We start from the raw sequence: 17,636 nt of genomic DNA on the forward strand, positions 1-17,636 counted from the left end.
GAACAGATTCACATAATGCAAACACAACCAATATTAGCTCCATCTTCAAGAGATAACACTGACCTTCACTCAGGACGCTCAGAACTGGAAAGGCAAGGCAAAGTGAGCGAGTCCCATCCTTCAACCTTTCTGGTTATAATCTTTTTTAATTCCAGGAAGATTCCTCACTTCCCACTGGTCTGAGAACCACGAGAAGCTGACTTAACATGATTGGTGATTGCACAAGTGGAATCTATTTCACTTTTACATTCACACTTAGCCGCAGAACTGGCAAGCCTGATGCAAGATTATAATGCAAAATCCATACTTCCTGGTTTTCAGGGTGATACTGAAATAAGTACCCTTATTTACCTAGTGTGAAATCACTTGCTTTACCTTGAATACTAGTGTTGTGATGACAACTAACCTGCTGTAAGAACAGAAACCTAGAAAAGGAAAAAGCCCAGGTTGGAGAATAGCACTATGGAACTTTTTATATACCAAGGCACAAAGGCATGCTTGCATTTCTTAAGCTAAAGAAAAGGGACAAATATAACACCATCACTCCTTGCATTCAGGAGAGTTGGGGGAATGATTCTCCTTATACATTGCCTCAAACACTTTCTTGATAAAGGCATTTACAATTTGTTACAGAACATCAGAAATGTTCCTGTAAGTTGCAGGCTTGTACATTAAATTGTACAAATGTCTCAATAAATGTATGGTGTATAGCTTACAGTATCAGCTTTACACCAGTCTGGCTTCCACAGGGTTTCATCTCAGCATAAATGTAGTGAGAGATTGATTCAAATATAACTGGCTACCAGAACCGCTAGAGTGGCTGCAGCTGACAATGGGGTAGAACTTGTGGTCAGTATGACGGCGTACTCTTGAAATTGGCAAGTCCGGGATTTCTGCATGCGCTAAATCCTGAACTTGCGATGTCAAGTTCAGACTTGACAGATCATCCACTGCGACTGTCAAATCCTTATTTCCGTCGCAGAGTTGGACTAATTGCCCATCAACTACCCAACAAATACACAGGAAAATTTTACAGCTGGTGCAAACAGGCGCAGGAGCCTGTTTGCACAGCGTAAGGGGAGGGGGGATATGCAGCAGCTTGAAACATACACTAGTTATTGGTTAAAAAAAAAAACTTCAAAATAAATATCTATATCCACCTAACTAAAAGATGCCCCTCTTACCCTAAGAAAAAAGGAAAAAAAGTGTCTAACATTTTCAGTTTACTGTTTGAAATGCTGATGACATAGCTGACTATTTGCTGAGGCTTTCGTGATTTGAACCAATTTAACAAACTATTAATGAAATGCAATTTCCCTGCAGTGAAACTTTTACATACAAGAAACCTAGATACACAAGCAGGACATTTACGTTGCCTCCACTAAAATTAAGCATTAAACTGGAGAGAATGAGGCTCTGATTTATTTATTAATATAACTGGGGTGAGTGAGACTAAAAATCATGAATGAGCATCCGAGATTGGTTTCCCGATTGGCGCACTGCCCCACGTGATCCCAGGTATGCTTACGCACACGGTGCACTTCTGGGATCTGTGGGCCACTACGTTGCATACAACGCCACAGCGAAACAACGCTAGATTTTGAAGGGGGCCGCGCACCATGTCAGTGTGTATTTCTTTCGGAGGTCAGCGGCATATTCCTTAGCTACGCCGCTGACCGCAATTTTAGTGCCACTATGTTTATAATAATACTGGATGTGGTTGCTACAAAAAAATATTCTCAGCTCAGTTTATACTGTCAGGATGAATATAATTTGGAACATTTTTCAGTGAAGATTCTAAGTGGATCAACCAGTTCTGCATTCATACTGCTGCACTGAATATACTTAGATCTCTGAACATCAAGTAATTTATTCAATGACTATTTTGCCTGTGAATGATGAGATTTGTACATAATAAAGCACTATCAAAAAGCAAATTATACAAAGTGATTGGATAAACAATCAGATTATTTAGAACCAAATATGAATATGGCTACTCCTTAAATATGTCAATAATAAAGATACTACGCTATTTCAGAATCAGAAGTTATCAATCCCTTCATGTACATCTGTTGTATGTTGTGGATTCTGGAAAGGTTTAGTAACAAAGTATGCCTGCCTGTTTGTTTGCTGAAGTTAACCAGAAGCCAACCCAAACCAATCCTATGGTTAACTCTATGAAACTATTAACATTTGTTTATTAGAAGCCCGGAGAGTATTTCTAAAACGTCTTTCCTTTATCTCTATTTATGACCAATTTCTTTCCCCTCCATATTAAAGCACAATAGTGTTACAGGAAACTTCGCGATATCCGGCACTGACGGGACCGAGCTGCTGCCGATCTATCAAAACTTCCGGATAGACCAGTGCTAATGTTGAAGGATACGGAGGTTTTCATCTCTCCGTATCTGACAACAAACACTGTTGCTTAGCAACAGCTTGTAAACACTCGGCCCGTACCTTGGAAGCGTCTCTGAAGCTGTTGCTAAGCTAGAGAGACGCTTTCCAGAGCCTGACTGTTTAAAAAAAAAATGCGAGAAGAAAAAAAACCTAACCAAAACGGCTGCTGATTTCTGCCGTTAGATCGAGGTTTCCGGACATACAACCTCCGGATAAACCAAAGTTTCCTGTACATGCTATTGGTGTGGCCACTGATGAAAACTGCTCCTCTAAAAAAGGTCCATCAACCCCAATTTATGAAATATATTGTGAAGTATTTTGAATCCTTTGTCAGCAGACCCTTCAACAACTCAAGTCCTGAACTACATGCCTTAAAAGGGGCCTCAATGTTCCAAAATCTCTTTAGAAACCACTATATAGAGCAGCAAATGCATTATCTATTACAGACTTTTTTGTGACAGCATCAATATTTTAAATATATTTTTTAACACGAAAAATGTGACTGGTGACATGTATGGCCTCATTCATGTTCCACGTCTTTTAAGTGCCACTGAAAAGTTTTGGCAAGTGCTTTACAGTGACTATTCCACAGTGCAAATTCTCCAACCTGGGCTCTTCCCCATGTAAACATAACCTCTCCTAGGTAAATAAAGCAGGAACTTAGATGATAATGCTAAGTCAAACGGCTACAAGTCTACCTTTTAATCTCTATAGGACATGGCTCCTGAAGCCTGTCAGATGGAAATGACTGACTAACCAGTGACTATTCATGCAGACTGGAGTACTAATCCTCTGTTGATAGTGCAGTGGAGCATTGATTGATGAAGCCAACTTGGAATGTAAATTATGAATACACAAACAGAACTCCTACTATTCAAACATTCAGATGTGGATTTTAAAAGGGCAAGAGAGTAAAAATTGATGAAAGAAATGACCCAGATTGCGGATACTGTCTTGTACTGTATTGCATCTGTGTGCTGCAAATAATTTCCAGTAAAAAAACACAAGAAAAATAGGAGAATGAACCAAGTTTGGGGAAAAAGTTGATGTTAAGATCTGAAGGCTGAATATCAAACTTGCTTATCTATTTAAACTCTATGGCCTAGAAATTCAGTAAGGCGCTGCAAGCTTTGCGCCCAGTTACCGCCTAAAGAGGGCTTCTGCGCCAGTAGAGGAGGTTGCGCTGATATTGAGCTCGGTAGCCGGTAGCGCTGCGCCGGCACCGATGACATCATCGGTGTGCGCAGTGCCCCGTTTCCGGCCCGACGCCCATATTCAGTTGCCGCCACCTCCTCCGTGGCGGCCGCTACTAACATCCGGAGACCAGGGCCTTACTGGGGCGCATAAAGGTGGAGGTGCGGCCGGCCGCTTTTTTGGCGGCTGCCTGCCTCCACCACAGCCCCCCCCCCCCCCCCCCCCGGCGGCATTGCCGGCTGCTTTCCGCGAGCCCGGCACTTCTCCGTGGCGCCGGGCTCATTTGCCGGCACAATCCAGCGGCGATCTCCCTGTTGCAGGCACCTTCACCTTAAGAGGAGGAGGAGGCCTGCAGTACCGCATCGGGTGGCGCAGCGGCACCTAGAGCGCTGAAATTCAGTTTCAGCGCCCCAAGCGGGGGCGGGCACACCCTGGAATAGCGCCCGGTTCCGACTTGGGGCGCAAAAAGTGAATATCTGACGGTCGCAAATGGCTCCGCGCCCAGCGCTAACTTTTGGGCGCTAGCCAGCTGGCGGGGCCATAGTGAATTTCTAGGCCTATAACTCTTATGTTACAAAACTAATTAGACTAGACCTCTTCAGGTACATCCATCTCTGTTGCTGTATCACAAAGAAGTTCAACCCCAGAAAGCTGCCCATCACTCCCTCTTTAAAACTCACTGCTCCTGATGCTCGCCTTATACTCTACCTCCAGCATCACCACACATATTTGCTTCACACATTGGATGATAGCATCTGGCATCCCAGAGATTGTCACAGCACGTTCAGTGGAATTAGGCAGCATGTCCCCTGCCACCTGGACTTGAGCCCCTGTCGACTGGAAAGAACAGAAAAACATCTATGGGTTAAAACCACAGATGTGGTGCCAGAACCTGGAAGAATTTTCCAATAATAATCTGCATTAGCAACTCCATTGTGCCAGTTTAGTGAGACTTGCCTGCATTGTGTGTAGGTGACACATTTCAATTACTCTATGTGCCTCAGTATGCACATGCCATACAAACAAAATACAGGGCGAACAGCATAATTAATTTCAATCCTGATTAAGATCGTAACCTATTACAATATCTTAAATGTATTAATAATTGTTCAAAGAAGAGTCAAGAATTTAACATGAATGTGTTTAGGTAACGGAAAATTAAATTAAATCCCATTACCTCTTCTATCACCACAAGATAACGTTCATGTCTATTTTTACATAAATTGAGTGCAATAAATTCTAACCAGTTAGGAATTTATTGCCAACATATCAACTGTTTTTATACTGTTTATACAGTAGTTAATGAAAGAAGGAAAAAGAAAAGACTTGCACTTATGTGGTGCTTTTCATGATCACCGGATGTCCCAAAGCGCTTTACAGCCAATGAAGTACTTTTGAAGTGTAGTCACTGTTGTAATGCAGGAAACGCGACAGCCAATTTGAGCACAGCAAGCTCCCACAAACAGCAATGTGATAATGACCAGATTATCAGTTTTAGTTATGTTGACTGAGGGATAAATATTGGCCGGAACAGCTAATGCCAGCAAATCAACCATTTTTTTTGTTTATAACCAATCTTGCTCTTAATTACTTTTAACCAAAATTTAAAAGCAATCTTGCCCGGACTCCTTGCCATGAAAGAGTTAGCTCTAGCTATGAAGCCAGTCTGGGCTATGGACTTCATGTCCAATTTCAAGGCAATTTCATAACTGGTTGACGAGAAGCTTTCTTGCAGCAAAGTAAGAAAATGTTTCTGCTGTCTGTGGAGCTTAGACAGTAGTGTCAGCTGGAACACTGCCCCCTGTATGCAGACATTAAACCATGCATTAACATATGGTAAATCTGGTACTTCAGCATCATTTTTGAGTCATTTATTGACTTACTAACACATGATTTCTGCTGCTGTATAGTAATACAAATAGCAATACTGCTTTCTGAGTCCCAGTCACAATCTTTCAAAATTTAGGACGGGTTCTTGAAAATACATCAACATCTGCAGCGGGAGCTTGGAAGCGTGTTAATATTTGTCGGGAGTGCCTCACAAAAAAAAGATTGAAAATCATTGATTTAGTAAGACAACTAGTGGTATCAGGGATGAGAGACTTCAGTTATATGGAGAGACTAGAGGCGCTACGCTTGTTCTCCTTGGAGCAGAGAAAGTTAAAAGGAAGATTTAATAGGTGTTCAAAATTATGAAGGCTTTTGTTAGATTAAATAAAGAGAAATTGTTTCCACTGGCAGAAGGGCCAGTAACCAGAAAACTGAGATTTAAGTTAACTGCCAAAAGAACTAGAGGGTAGATGAGGATCATTTTCTTTATGCAGTGAGTTATGATGATCTGGAATTCACTGCCTGAAAGGGTGGTTAAAGTAGATTTAATAGTAACTTTCAAAAGGGAATTGGATATATACTTGAAAAGGAAAACTTTTTAGAGCTACGGGGAAAGAACAGGGGATTGGGACTAATTTGGATAGCTCTTTCAAAGAGCCAGCACAGGCACGACGACTTCCTTCTGCTCTGTGTGATTCTATGAGATCTCTTGGTTACAGTTATCTCTGGCTGCAACCATTTGTTAAGTCTTCGTAAGTTCAACAAAAAATGATGTACATTGTCCCTGCCTCATCTCAAAATGGAACATCAGAGAGCCCAGCTGAAAACTGACTATTCAGTGCCATCACTGGCAGGCGAGACCAGATCAGAAGACAACTCCGATTGCAAACTATAACCACTCATTTGGGAGTTTGGTACTGCATTGCCTGTGATGCACACAAATATGGGCCGTGTGTTTCTATCATAAGAGGGAGCATTACATCTGAATTAGAACATTCTACCAAGATCAACTGCGTTCAAGTGGAGGACTGGATTATTCTGTGGAAGGAAAAGCTGACCTCACGAATTTCTTTGATCTTGGAGCCCCCTTTTCCAATCAGTGATCCGCACTGACTGGCTGGTACAACGAGTCGCAGGGTCACGGGTGGTTTACTGGTGGCTGTACTGTTCGTCATTGAATTATCGATGTCCTGAAATTGCAAACAAAGCAGTTTTGATGTTACGGCTTGTACTATAATTGTGAAATAATCTGCCCAAACATTAATTTCTGTAACAAATCTGTGTAAGATATGACATTTAGAAACGTGCTCCATTTTAAGTGCAACAGACTCTTACTATTTGACTCCCCAAATTTCACACTAGCAACTTTTAGTAAGGGGTGATGAGGTATATTAGTTTAAACCTCATGTAAGGTACAAATCATACAAATGCATAGTTTAATTCACCTGTCAGGAATGAGCAAACATTCCTATACTCTCCATACAATTACTATGGAGATAACGCAGAAAAGTTTCTTTTCATTATATGCAATAGCACTGGTTTCAGTTTTGAGCTCTACAACTCACTAGCACTACAAGTTTCTTTGTAAAAATGCACCCTGTAGATAAACTACAGTGGAACAAATCACAAACGAGGAGAAACCTACACAAGCTACATCTCTTTCAACTCCTCCCCAACTTCTGCACAATGGGTCTAGTCCCAATTGCACTATTAAAATCTAATGGAAGGAGAAACAATCTCTTACCTCCTCAAACTTAAAGGCGATCATCGCAAATGCCTTGAATATTGCATCAGTTGGGCCTGTGATGGTTACAATTCTCTCAGGACAATTTCCTTCAGAGATATTAATGCGTGCACCGCTCTGAAACAGTTATGAGAATGTCCAAGTTACTGCAGGAAATCCGATCAAATCATCCAGCAAAGGCACAGAAATTCAGGAATAAAGTGAGGAATCACCCAATAGTAGGTCACCTACCTCCTCACGCATCTTTTTCACAGTCTCACCTTTCTGAAAGAAGAGGAGACATACAAAGCATGTACTGTACCCATGCATATATTGCACATGTAGTTCATGTTTAATAAAATGCTATTGTATAATCTATGGACATGATAGCACTGGCTACAGACTGGTACAGAGTCAAAAGCAAGTACGGAATAAACACCTGTGGATTAGGGAGCTTAAACGGATGCTGTACAGCATCACGTCTATAGAAATAGTAATTTATTGACTGCAGACTTGCATTTAATATTTAAATAGCATGAATTCATTAGGCTCTGTGGCAATTGTACACAATAGTTACAAACAATAATCATTTCTGTGTGCTGGAACTAAATGGGCATGCATTACTGGAGCCATAAAGGAAAGTGAGTTAGAAAGGTTTCTCCAGAAGAAAACATGGTAGATATGAAAAGTTCCTTTTATGGAAACTATAAGATACTAGCTGGGGAGCCCCGCGTTGCGAGGGCAATTTTGGGGCGCTTGGTCTCCCTGCCCCTGTGTGTCCCCCCTCTCCCTGTCATGTCCTCTCCCTGTCCTATCCCTCCCTCCCCTCTCTCCCTCCCCTCCCTCCCCCACCCCTGCCCCACTCCCCTCTGTCCCTCTCTCCGGCCCCTCCCCCTGCCTAGCGCCTGAGGTCCGGTGCCGTTGCGATAGCGGCCGGGCCGGGACGGACCGGAGCTGAGGTCCCCTGCATATCGCGCGGCTGATGGACGGCCGCTGCGGGCGGGCGGCGCATGCGCGGTCAGCGCGAGCCCCCCGCGATTTCCCGAGGCTCTCCCCCCACCCCCCCCGCGATTTCCCGAGGCTCTCCCCCCACCCCCCCGCGATTTCCCGAGGCTCTCCCCCCACCCCCCCGCGATTTCCCGAGGCTCTCCCCCCACCCCCCCGCGATTTCCCGAGGCTCTCCCCCCACCCCCCCCGCGATTTCCCGAGGCTCTCCCCCCACCCCCCCGCGATTTCCCGAGGCTCTCCCCCCACCCCCCCGCGATTTCCCGAGGCTCTCCCCCCACCCCCCCGCGATTTCCCGAGGCTCTCCCCCCACCCCCCCGCGATTTCCCGAGGCTCTCCCCCCACCCCCCCGCGATTTCCCGAGGCTCTCCCCCCACCCCCCCGCGATTTCCCGAGGCTCTCCCCCACCCCCCCTGCGATTTCCCGAGGCTCTCCCCCCACCCCCCCGCGATTTCCCGAGGCTCTCCCCCCACCCCCCCCGCGATTTCCCGAGGCTCTCCCCCCACCCCCCCCGCGATTTCCCGAGGCTCTCCCCCCACCCCCCCCGCGATTTCCCGAGGCTCTCCCCCACCCCCCCCTGCGATTTCCCGAGGCTCTCCCCCCACCCCCCCGCGATTTCCCGAGGCTCTCCCCCCCACCCCCCCTATTAAATTGTTATTTAATTCCCTAACACAGCATTAAAATATTTACCTTAGTTCCCTAACACACAAAGTGTGGGGGAAAAAATTGTGAAAAATCAAGATGGCGGCCACTCACCTCGGTTCAGAAGGATAAGGCCCGCCCACACACGCACCGATTGGTCGACCGGTCAGGTCACTGAAGCGTAGGATTGGTCAATCGTCGAGTCACTCGACACTCAACTGTAGGAAGGAACCCGCCGTCCGATTGGTGGACCTCGACGTCACACGGTCGCTAATGAGATGCTAATGAGCGGAACGCTGAACGTTTTTGGGATACCGCGGGCGGGATTTTTGTCCGGCCGAAACGTAAATACGCCTATGACCGGTCCGGAATCGCAAGCTTTCTTTTGAGGCGACGCGCGCCTCGGTACGCTCTGTAACTTTCAAACGTATAGAGAACGGACAGACAGACAGACATCGGGACAGACAGAAGAGCCGCTTTATATATATAGACTAGCTGGGGGAGCCCGGCAGTGCCGAGGCTTTCTCGAGGGCATGTTGTTGTTGGAAGAGAGAGAGGGAGCGACTGGGGGGGAAGGAGAGAGAGAGAGAGGGAAGGAGAGAGAGAGAGGGGGGGGAAGGAGAGAGAGAGAGAGAGATGGAAGGAAAGAGAGAGAGAGGGAAGGAGAGAGAGAGAGAGGGAAGGAGAGAGAGGGAAGGAGAAAGAGAGGGAGAGAGAGGGAAGGAGAGAGAGATTGGGAGTGTGAGAGAGAGAGATTGGGAGTGAGAGAGAGAGAGAGAGATTGGGAGTGAGAGAGAGATTGGGAGCGTGAGAGAGAGATTGGGAATGTGAGAGAGAGAGACTGGGAGTGTGAGAGAGAGAGACTGGGAGTGTGAGAGAGAGATTGGGAGTGTGAGGAGAGAGAGAGATTGGGAGTGTGAGAGAGAGAGAGATTGGGAGTGTGTGAGAGAGAGTGTTTGGGAGTGAGAGAGAGATTGGGAGTGAGAGAGAGAGAGAGATTGGGGGTGAGAGAGAGAGAGAGAGATTGGGAGTGAGAGAGAGAGAGATTGGGAGTGAGAGAGAGATTGGGAGTGAGAGAGAGAGAGATTGGGAGTGAGAGAGAGATTGGGAATGTGAGAGAGAGAGATTGGGAGTGAGAGAGAGAGAGATTGGGAGTGTGTGAGAGAGAGATTGGGAGTGTGTGAGAGAGAGAGATTGGGAGTGTGTGAGAGAGAGAGATTGGGAGTGTGTGAGAGAGAGAGAGAGAGATTGGGAGTGTGTGAGAGAGAGAGAGATTGGGAGTGTGTGAGAGAGAGAGAGAGAGATTGGGAATGTGTGAGAGAGAGAGATTGGGAGTGTGAGAGAGAGAGATTGGGAGTGTGAGAGAGAGATTGGGTGTGTGAGAGAGAGAGAGATTGGGAGTGTGTGAGAGAGAGACTGGGAGTGTGAGAGAGATTGGGAGTGTGAGAGAGAGAGAGATTGGGAGTGTGTGAGAGAGAGAGATTGGGAGTGTGAGAGAGAGAGAGATTGGGAGTGTGTGAGAGAGAGAGATTGGGAGTGTGTGAGAGAGAGAGATTGGGAGTGTGTGAGAGAGAGAGATTGGGAGTGTGAGAGAGAGAGATTGGGAGTGTGAGAGAGAGGGATTGGGGAGTGTGAGAGAGAGAGATTGGGAGTGTGTGAGAGAGAGATTGGGAGTGTGTGAGAGAGATTGGGAGTGTGTGAGAGAGATTGGGAGTGTGTGAGAGAGAGAGATTGGGAGTGAGAGAGAGAGAGATTGGGAGTGAGAGAGAGATTGGGAGTGTGAGAGAGAGAGAGATTGGGAGTGTGTGAGAGAGAGTGTTTGGGAGTGAGAGAGAGATTGGGAGTGAGAGAGAGAGAGAGATTGGGGGTGAGAGAGAGAGAGAGAGATTGGGAGTGAGAGAGAGAGAGATTGGGAGTGAGAGAGAGATTGGGAGTGAGAGAGAGAGAGATTGGGAGTGAGAGAGAGATTGGGAATGTGAGAGAGAGAGATTGGGAGTGAGAGAGAGAGAGATTGGGAGTGTGTGAGAGAGAGATTGGGAGTGTGTGAGAGAGAGAGATTGGGAGTGTGTGAGAGAGAGAGATTGGGAGTGTGTGAGAGAGAGAGAGAGAGATTGGGAGTGTGTGAGAGAGAGAGAGATTGGAGTGTGTGAGTGAGAGAGAGATTGGGAATGTGTGAGAGAGAGAGATTGGGAGTGTGTGAGAGAGAGATTGGGAGTGTGAGAGAGAGATTGGGTGTGTGAGAGAGAGAGAGATTGGGAGTGTGTGAGAGAGAGAGATGGGAGTGTGAGTGAGATTGGGAGTGTGAGTGTGAGAGAGATGGGGAGTGTGTGAGAGAGTGAGATTGGGAGTGTGAGAGAGAGAGAGATTGGGAGTGTGTGAGAGAGAGAGTTGGGGTGTGTGTGTGTGAGAGAGATTGGGAGTGTGTGTGAGAGAGAGATTGGGTGTGTGTGAGTGAGAGAGATTGGGAGTGTGAGAGAGAGAGATTGGGAGTGTGAGAGAGAGAGATTGGGGTGTGTGAGAGTGAGATTGGGTGTGTGTGAGAGAGATTGGGTGTGTGTGTGAGAGATTGGGGTGTGTGTGAGAGAGAGATTGGGAGTGTTGTGAGTGAGAGTTGGGGTTGTGTGAGAGAGAGAGATTGGGAGTGTGTGAGAGGATTGGGTGTGTGTGAGAGAGAGATTGGAGTGTGAGAGAGAGAGATTGGTGAGTGAGAGTGAGTTGGGTGTGAGAGAGAGAGAGATTGGGAGTGAGTGAGGAGAGATTGGGTGTGAGAGTGAGAGAGATTGGGAGTGTGAGAGTGATTGGGTGTGTGTGAGAGAGAGATTGGGAGTGTGAGGAGAGAGAGATTGGGAGTGTGTGAGAGAGAGAGTTGGGGTGTGTGTGAGAGAGAGATTGGGAGTGTGGGAGTGAGAGAGAGATTGGGAGTGTGTGTGAGAGAGAGATTGGGGAGTGTGAGAGAGAGATTGGGAGTGTGTGAGAGAGAGATTGGGAGTGTGTGAGAGAGAGATTGGGAGTGTGTGAGAGAGAGTTTGGGTGTGTGTGAGAGAGTTGGGAGTGTGTGAGGTGAGAGTTGGGTGTGAGGAGAGAGATTGGGTGTGAGAGGAGAGAGATTGGGTGTGTGAGAGAGAGATTGGGAGTGTGAGAGAGAGATTGGGTGTGTGAGAGAGAGTTGGGGTGTGAGAGAGAGAGAGAGAGATTGGGAGTGAGAGAGAGAGTTGGGGTGTGAGTGAGAGATTGGGAGTGTGAGAGTGAGAGAGATTGGGAGTGTGAGAGAGAGAGATTGGGAGTGTGAGAGAGAGAGACTGGGAGTGAGAGAGAGAGAGAGACTGGGAGTGTGAGCGAGAGAGACTGGGGGGGGAGATAGAGAGAGGAGAGAGAGAGAGATTGGGAGTGTGAGAGACAGAGATTGGGAGTGTGAGAGAGAGACTGGGAGTGAGAGAGAGAGAGATTGGGAGTGAGAGAGAGACTGGGAGTGTGAGAGAGAGACTGGGAGTGTGAGAGAGAGACTGGGAGTGTGAGAGAGAGACTGGGAGTGTGAGAGAGAGACTGGGAGTGTGAGAGAGAGACTGGGAGTGTGAGAGAGAGACTGGGAGTGTGAGAGAGAGACTGGGAGTGTGTGAGAGAGAGATTGGGAGTGTGTGAGAGAGAGATTGGGAGTGTGAGAGAGAGAGAGATTGGGAGTGTGAGCGAGAGAGACTGGGGGGGGGGAGATAGAGAGAGAGAGAGAGATTGGGAGTGAGAGAGACAGAGATTGGGAGTGTGAGAGAGAGAGATTGGGAGTGTGAGAGAGAGGCTGGGGAGAGAGAGAGAGAATGGGGAGATAGAGAGAGAGAGAGCGACCGGGGGGTGAGAGAGATGTGGAGAGAGAGAGAGAGGGAGAGACTGGGGAGATAGAGAGACTGAGGGGGGGAGAGAGAGAGGGAGACTGGGGGAGAGAGAGAGAGATGGGGGAGAGAGAGAGAGAGACGGGGGAGAGAGAGGAGAGAGACTTTTTCGAGGGCATGTTGTTGTTGGAAGAGAGAGAGCGAGTGGGGGGGGAAGAGAGAGAGAGAGAGAGCGAGTGGGGGGGGGGGGGCGGTGCAGAGGCTTTTTTGAGGGCATGTTGTTGGAAGAGAGAGAGGGAGCGACTGGGGGGAGAAGCGAGAGAACGACTGGGGGGGAAGCGAGAGAGCGACGGGGGGGGGGAAGCGAGAGCGAGCGACTGGGGGGGGAAGAGAGAGCGCGCGACGGGGGGGGAAGAGAGAGCGCGCGACGGGGGGGGGAAGAGAGAGCGCGCGACGGGGGGGGAAGAGAGAGCGCGCGACGGGGGGGGAAGAGAGAGCGCGCGACGGGGGGGGGAAGAGAGAGCGCGACGGGGGGGGGAAGAGAGAGCGCGACGGGGGGGGAAGAGAGAGCGCGACGGGGGGGGAAGAGAGAGCGCGACGGGGGGGGAAGAGAGAGCGCGACGGGGGGGGAAGAGAGAGCGCGACGGGGGGGAAGAGAGAGCGCGACGGGGGGGGAAGAGAGAGCGCGACGGGGGGGAAGAGAGAGCGCGACGGGGGGGAAGAGAGAGCGCGACGGGGGGGGAAGAGAGAGCGCGACGGGGGGGAAGAGAGAGCGCGACGGGGGGGAAGAGAGAGCGCGACGGGGGGGAAGAGAGAGCGCGACGGGGGGGAAGAGAGAGCGCGACGGGGGGGAAGAGAGAGCGCGACGGGGGGGAAGAGAGAGCGCGACGGGGGGAAGAGAGAGCGCGACGGGGGGGGAAGAGGGAGAGCGCGACGGGGGGGAAGAGGGAGAGCGCGACGGGGGGGAAGAGGGAGAGCGCGACGGGGGGGGAAGAGGGAGAGCGCGACGGGGGGGGAAGAGGGAGAGCGCGACGGGGGGGAAGAGGGAGAGCGCGACGGGGGGGGAAGAGGGAGAGCGCGACGGGGGGGAAGAGGGAGAGCGCGACGGGGGGGAAGAGGGATAGCGCGACGGGGGGGAAGAGGGATAGCGCGACGGCGGGGAAGAGGGAGAGCGCGACGGGGGGGGAAGAGGGAGAGCGCGACGGGGGGGAAGAGGGAGAGCGCGACGGGGGGGAAGAGGGAGAGCGCGACGGGGGGGAAGAGGGAGAGCGCGACGGGGGGGGAAGAGGGAGAGCGCGACGGGGGGGAAGAGGGAGAGCGCGACGGGGGGGAAGAGGGAGAGCGCGACGGGGGGGAAGAGGGAGAGCGCGACGGGGGGGAAGAGGGAGAGCGCGACGGGGGGGAAGAGGGAGAGCGCGACGGGGGGGGAAGAGGGAGAGCGCGACGGGGGGGAAGAGGGAGAGCGCGACGGGGGGGAAGAGGGAGAGCGCGACGGGGGGGAAGAGGGAGAGCGCGACGGGGGGGAAGAGGGAGAGCGCGACGGGGGGGGAAGAGGGAGAGCGCGACGGGGGGGGAAGAGGGAGAGCGCGACGGGGGGGAAGAGGGAGAGCGCGACGGGGGGGGGAAGAGGGAGAGCGCGACGGGGGGGGGAAGAGGGGAGAGCGCGACGGGGGGGAAGAGGGAGAGCGCGACGGGGGGGAAGAGGGAGAGCGCGACGGGGGGGAAGAGGGAGAGCGCGACGGGGGGGAAGAGGGAGAGCGCGACGGGGGGGAAGAGGGAGAGCGCGACGGGGGGGAAGAGGGAGAGCGCGACGGGGGGGAAAGAGGAGAGCGCGACGGGGGGGAAGAGGGAGAGCGCGACGGGGGGGGAAGAGGGGAGAGCGCGACGGGGGGGGAAGAGGGAGAGCGCGACGGGGGGGAAGAGGGAGAGCGCGACGGGGGGGGAAGAGGGAGAGCGCGACGGGGGGGGAAGAGGGAGAGCGCGACGGGGGGGGAAGAGGGAGAGCGCGACGGGGGGGGAAGAGGGAGAGCGCGACGGGGGGGGAAGAGGGAGAGCGCGACGGGGGGGGGAAGAGGGAGAGCGCGACGGGGGGGGGAAGAGGGAGAGCGCGACGGGGGGGGAAGAGGAGAGCGCGACGGGGGGGAAGAGAGAGCGCGACGGGGGGGAAGAGAGAGCGCGACGGGGGGGAAGAGAGAGCGCGACGGGGGGGAAGAGAGAGCGCGACGGGGGGGAAGAGAGAGCGCGACGGGGGGGAAGAGAGAGCGCGACGGGGGGGAAGAGAGAGCGCGACGGGGGGGAAGAGAGAGCGCGACGGGGGGGAAGAGAGAGCGCGACGGGGGGGAAGAGAGAGCGCGACGGGGGGAAGAGAGAGCGCGACGGGGGGGAAGAGAGAGCGCGACGGGGGGAAGAGAGAGCGCGACGGGGGGAAGAGAGAGCGCGACGGGGGGGAAGAGAGAGCGCGACGGGGGGGAAGAGAGAGCGCGACGGGGGGGAAGAGAGAGCGCGACGGGGGGGAAGAGAGAGCGCGACGGGGGGGAAGAGAGAGCGCGACGGGGGGGGAAGAGAGAGCGCGACGGGGGGGAAGAGAGAGCGCGACGGGGGGGAAGAGAGAGCGCGACGGGGGGGAAGAGAGAGCGCGACGGGGGGGAAGAGAGAGCGCGACGGGGGGGAAGAGAGAGCGCGACGGGGGGGAAGAGAGAGCGCGACGGGGGGGGAAGAGAGAGCGCGACGGGGGGGAAGAGAGAGCGCGACGGGGGGAAGAGAGAGCGCGACGGGGGGGAAGAGAGAGCGCGACGGGGGGGAAGAGAGAGCGCGACGGGGGGGAAGAGAGAGCGCGACGGGGGGGAAGAGAGAGCGCGACGGGGGGGAAGAGAGAGCGCGACGGGGGGGAAGAGAGAGCGCGACGGGGGGGAAGAGAGAGCGCGACGGGGGGGAAGAGAGAGCGCGACGGGGGGGAAGAGAGAGCGCGACGGGGGGGGAAGAGAGAGCGCGACGGGGGGGAAGAGAGAGCGCGACGGGGGGGAAGAGAGAGCGCGACGGGGGGGAAGAGAGAGCGCGACGGGGGGGAAGAGAGAGCGCGACGGGGGGGAAGAGAGAGCGCGACGGGGGGGAAGAGAGAGCGCGACCGGGGGGGAAGAGAGAGCGCGACGGGGGGGAAGAGAGAGCGCGACGGGGGGAAGAGAGAGCGCGACGGGGGGGAAGAGAGAGCGCGACGGGGGGAAGAGAGAGCGCGACGGGGGGGGAAGAGAGAGCGCGACGGGGGGGAAGAGAGAGCGCGACGGGGGGGAAGAGAGAGCGCGACGGGGGGGGAAGAGAGAGCGCGACGGGGGGGAAGAGAGAGCGCGACGGGGGGGAAGAGAGAGCGCGACGGGGGGGAAGAGAGAGCGCGACGGGGGGGAAGAGAGAGCGCGACGGGGGGGAAGAGAGAGCGCGACGGGGGGGAAGAGAGAGCGCGACGGGGGGGAAGAGAGAGCGCGACGGGGGGGAAGAGAGAGCGCGACGGGGGGAAGAGAGAGCGCGACGGGGGGGAAGAGAGAGCGCGACGGGGGGGAAGAGAGAGCGCGACGGGGGGGAAGAGAGAGCGCGACGGGGGGGAAGAGAGAGCGCGACGGGGGGGAAGAGAGAGCGCGACGGGGGGGAAGAGAGAGCGCGACGGGGGGGAAGAGAGAGCGCGACGGGGGGGAAGAGAGAGCGCGACGGGGGGGAAGAGAGAGCGCGACGGGGGGGAAGAGAGAGCGCGACGGGGGGGAAGAGAGAGCGCGACGGGGGGGAAGAGAGAGCGCGACGGGGGGGAAGAGAGAGCGCGACGGGGGGGAAGAGAGAGCGCGACGGGGGGGAAGAGAGAGCGCGACGGGGGGGAAGAGAGAGCGCGACGGGGGGGAAGATGAGAGCGCGACGGGGGGGAAGAGAGAGCGCGACGGGGGGGAAGAGAGAGCGCGACGGGGGGGGAAGAGAGAGCGCGACGGGGGGGAAGAGAGAGCGCGACGGGGGGGAAGAGAGAGCGCGACGGGGGGGAAGAGAGAGCGCGACGGGGGGGAAGAGAGAGCGCGACGGGGGGGAAGAGAGAGCGCGACGGGGGGGAAGAGAGAGCGCGACGGGGGGGAAGAGAGAGCGCGACGGGGGGGAAGAGAGAGCGCGACGGGGGGGAAGAGAGCGCGCGACGGGGGGGGAAGAGAGAGCGCGACGGGGGGGAAGAGAGAGCGCGACGGGGGGGGAAGAGAGAGCGCGACGGGGGGGAAAGAGAGAGCGCGACGGGGGGGAAGAGAGAGCGCGACGGGGGGGAAGAGAGAGCGCGACGGGGGGGAAGAGAGAGCGCGACGGGGGGGAAGAGAGAGCGCGACGGGGGGAAGAGAGAGCGCGACGGGGGGGAAGAGAGAGCGCGACGGGGGGGAAGAGAGAGCGCGACGGGGGGGAAGAGAGAGCGCGACGGGGGGGAAGAGAGCGCGCGACGGGGGGAGAGACCACGAAGAGAGAGCGCGACGGGGGGAGAGAGAGCGCGACGGGGGGGAAGAGAGAGCGCGACGGGGGGAAGAGAGAGCGCGACGGGGGGGAAGAGAGAGCGCGACGGGGGGGAAGAGAGAGCGCGACGGGGGGGAAGAGAGAGCGCGACGGGGGGGAAGAGAGAGCGCGACGGGGGGGAAGAGAGAGCGCGACGGGGGGGAAGAGAGAGCGCGACGGGGGGGAAGAGAGAGCGCGACGGGGGGGAAGAGAGAGCGCGACGGGGGGGAAGAGAGAGCGCGACGGGGGGGAAGAGAGAGCGCGACGGGGGGGAAGAGAGAGCGCGACGGGGGGAAGGAGAGCGCGACGGGGGGAGAGAGAGCGCCGACGGGGGGGAAGAGAGAGCGCGACGGGGGGGGAAGAGAGAGCGCGACGGGGGGGAAGAGAGAGAGCGCGACGGGGGGGAAGAGAGAGCGCGACCGGAGGGGGAAGAGAGAGCGCGACGGGGGGGAAGAGAGCGCGCGACGGGGGGAGGAAGAGATAGCGACGACGGGGGGGAAGAGAGAGCTCGACGGGGGGGAAGA

At 54.1% G+C, this 17,636-nt stretch overlaps 1 protein-coding gene across 20 annotated transcripts in view; it reads right to left on the reverse strand.

Annotated features, from left to right (window-relative positions):
- Positions 1-17,636, reverse strand: part of LOC147120019 (poly(rC)-binding protein 3) — a 319,465-nt gene that overhangs the window by 28,108 nt on the left and 273,721 nt on the right. For 12 of the 20 annotated variants that reach the window (XM_085985515.1, XM_085985512.1, XM_085985525.1 and 9 more), the window contains 4 exons: positions 7,400-7,432; positions 7,169-7,285; positions 6,483-6,614; positions 4,291-4,431 (listed from right to left, as the gene is read on the reverse strand). In XM_085985515.1, the coding sequence (XP_085841641.1) occupies positions 4,291-4,431; positions 6,483-6,614; positions 7,169-7,285; positions 7,400-7,432 (423 nt within the window). The remainder of the gene's footprint in view (positions 1-4,290; positions 4,432-6,482; positions 6,615-7,168; positions 7,286-7,399; positions 7,433-17,636) is intronic. The other 8 variants (XM_085985519.1, XM_085985517.1, XM_085985522.1 and 5 more) reach the window with 2 other exon arrangements.

This window comes from Somniosus microcephalus, chromosome 4 (genome assembly GCF_052327205.1).
Source record: "Somniosus microcephalus isolate GS21.2 chromosome 4, FLI_Smic_1.0, whole genome shotgun sequence".
Taxonomy (NCBI): domain Eukaryota; kingdom Metazoa; phylum Chordata; class Chondrichthyes; order Squaliformes; family Somniosidae; genus Somniosus; species Somniosus microcephalus.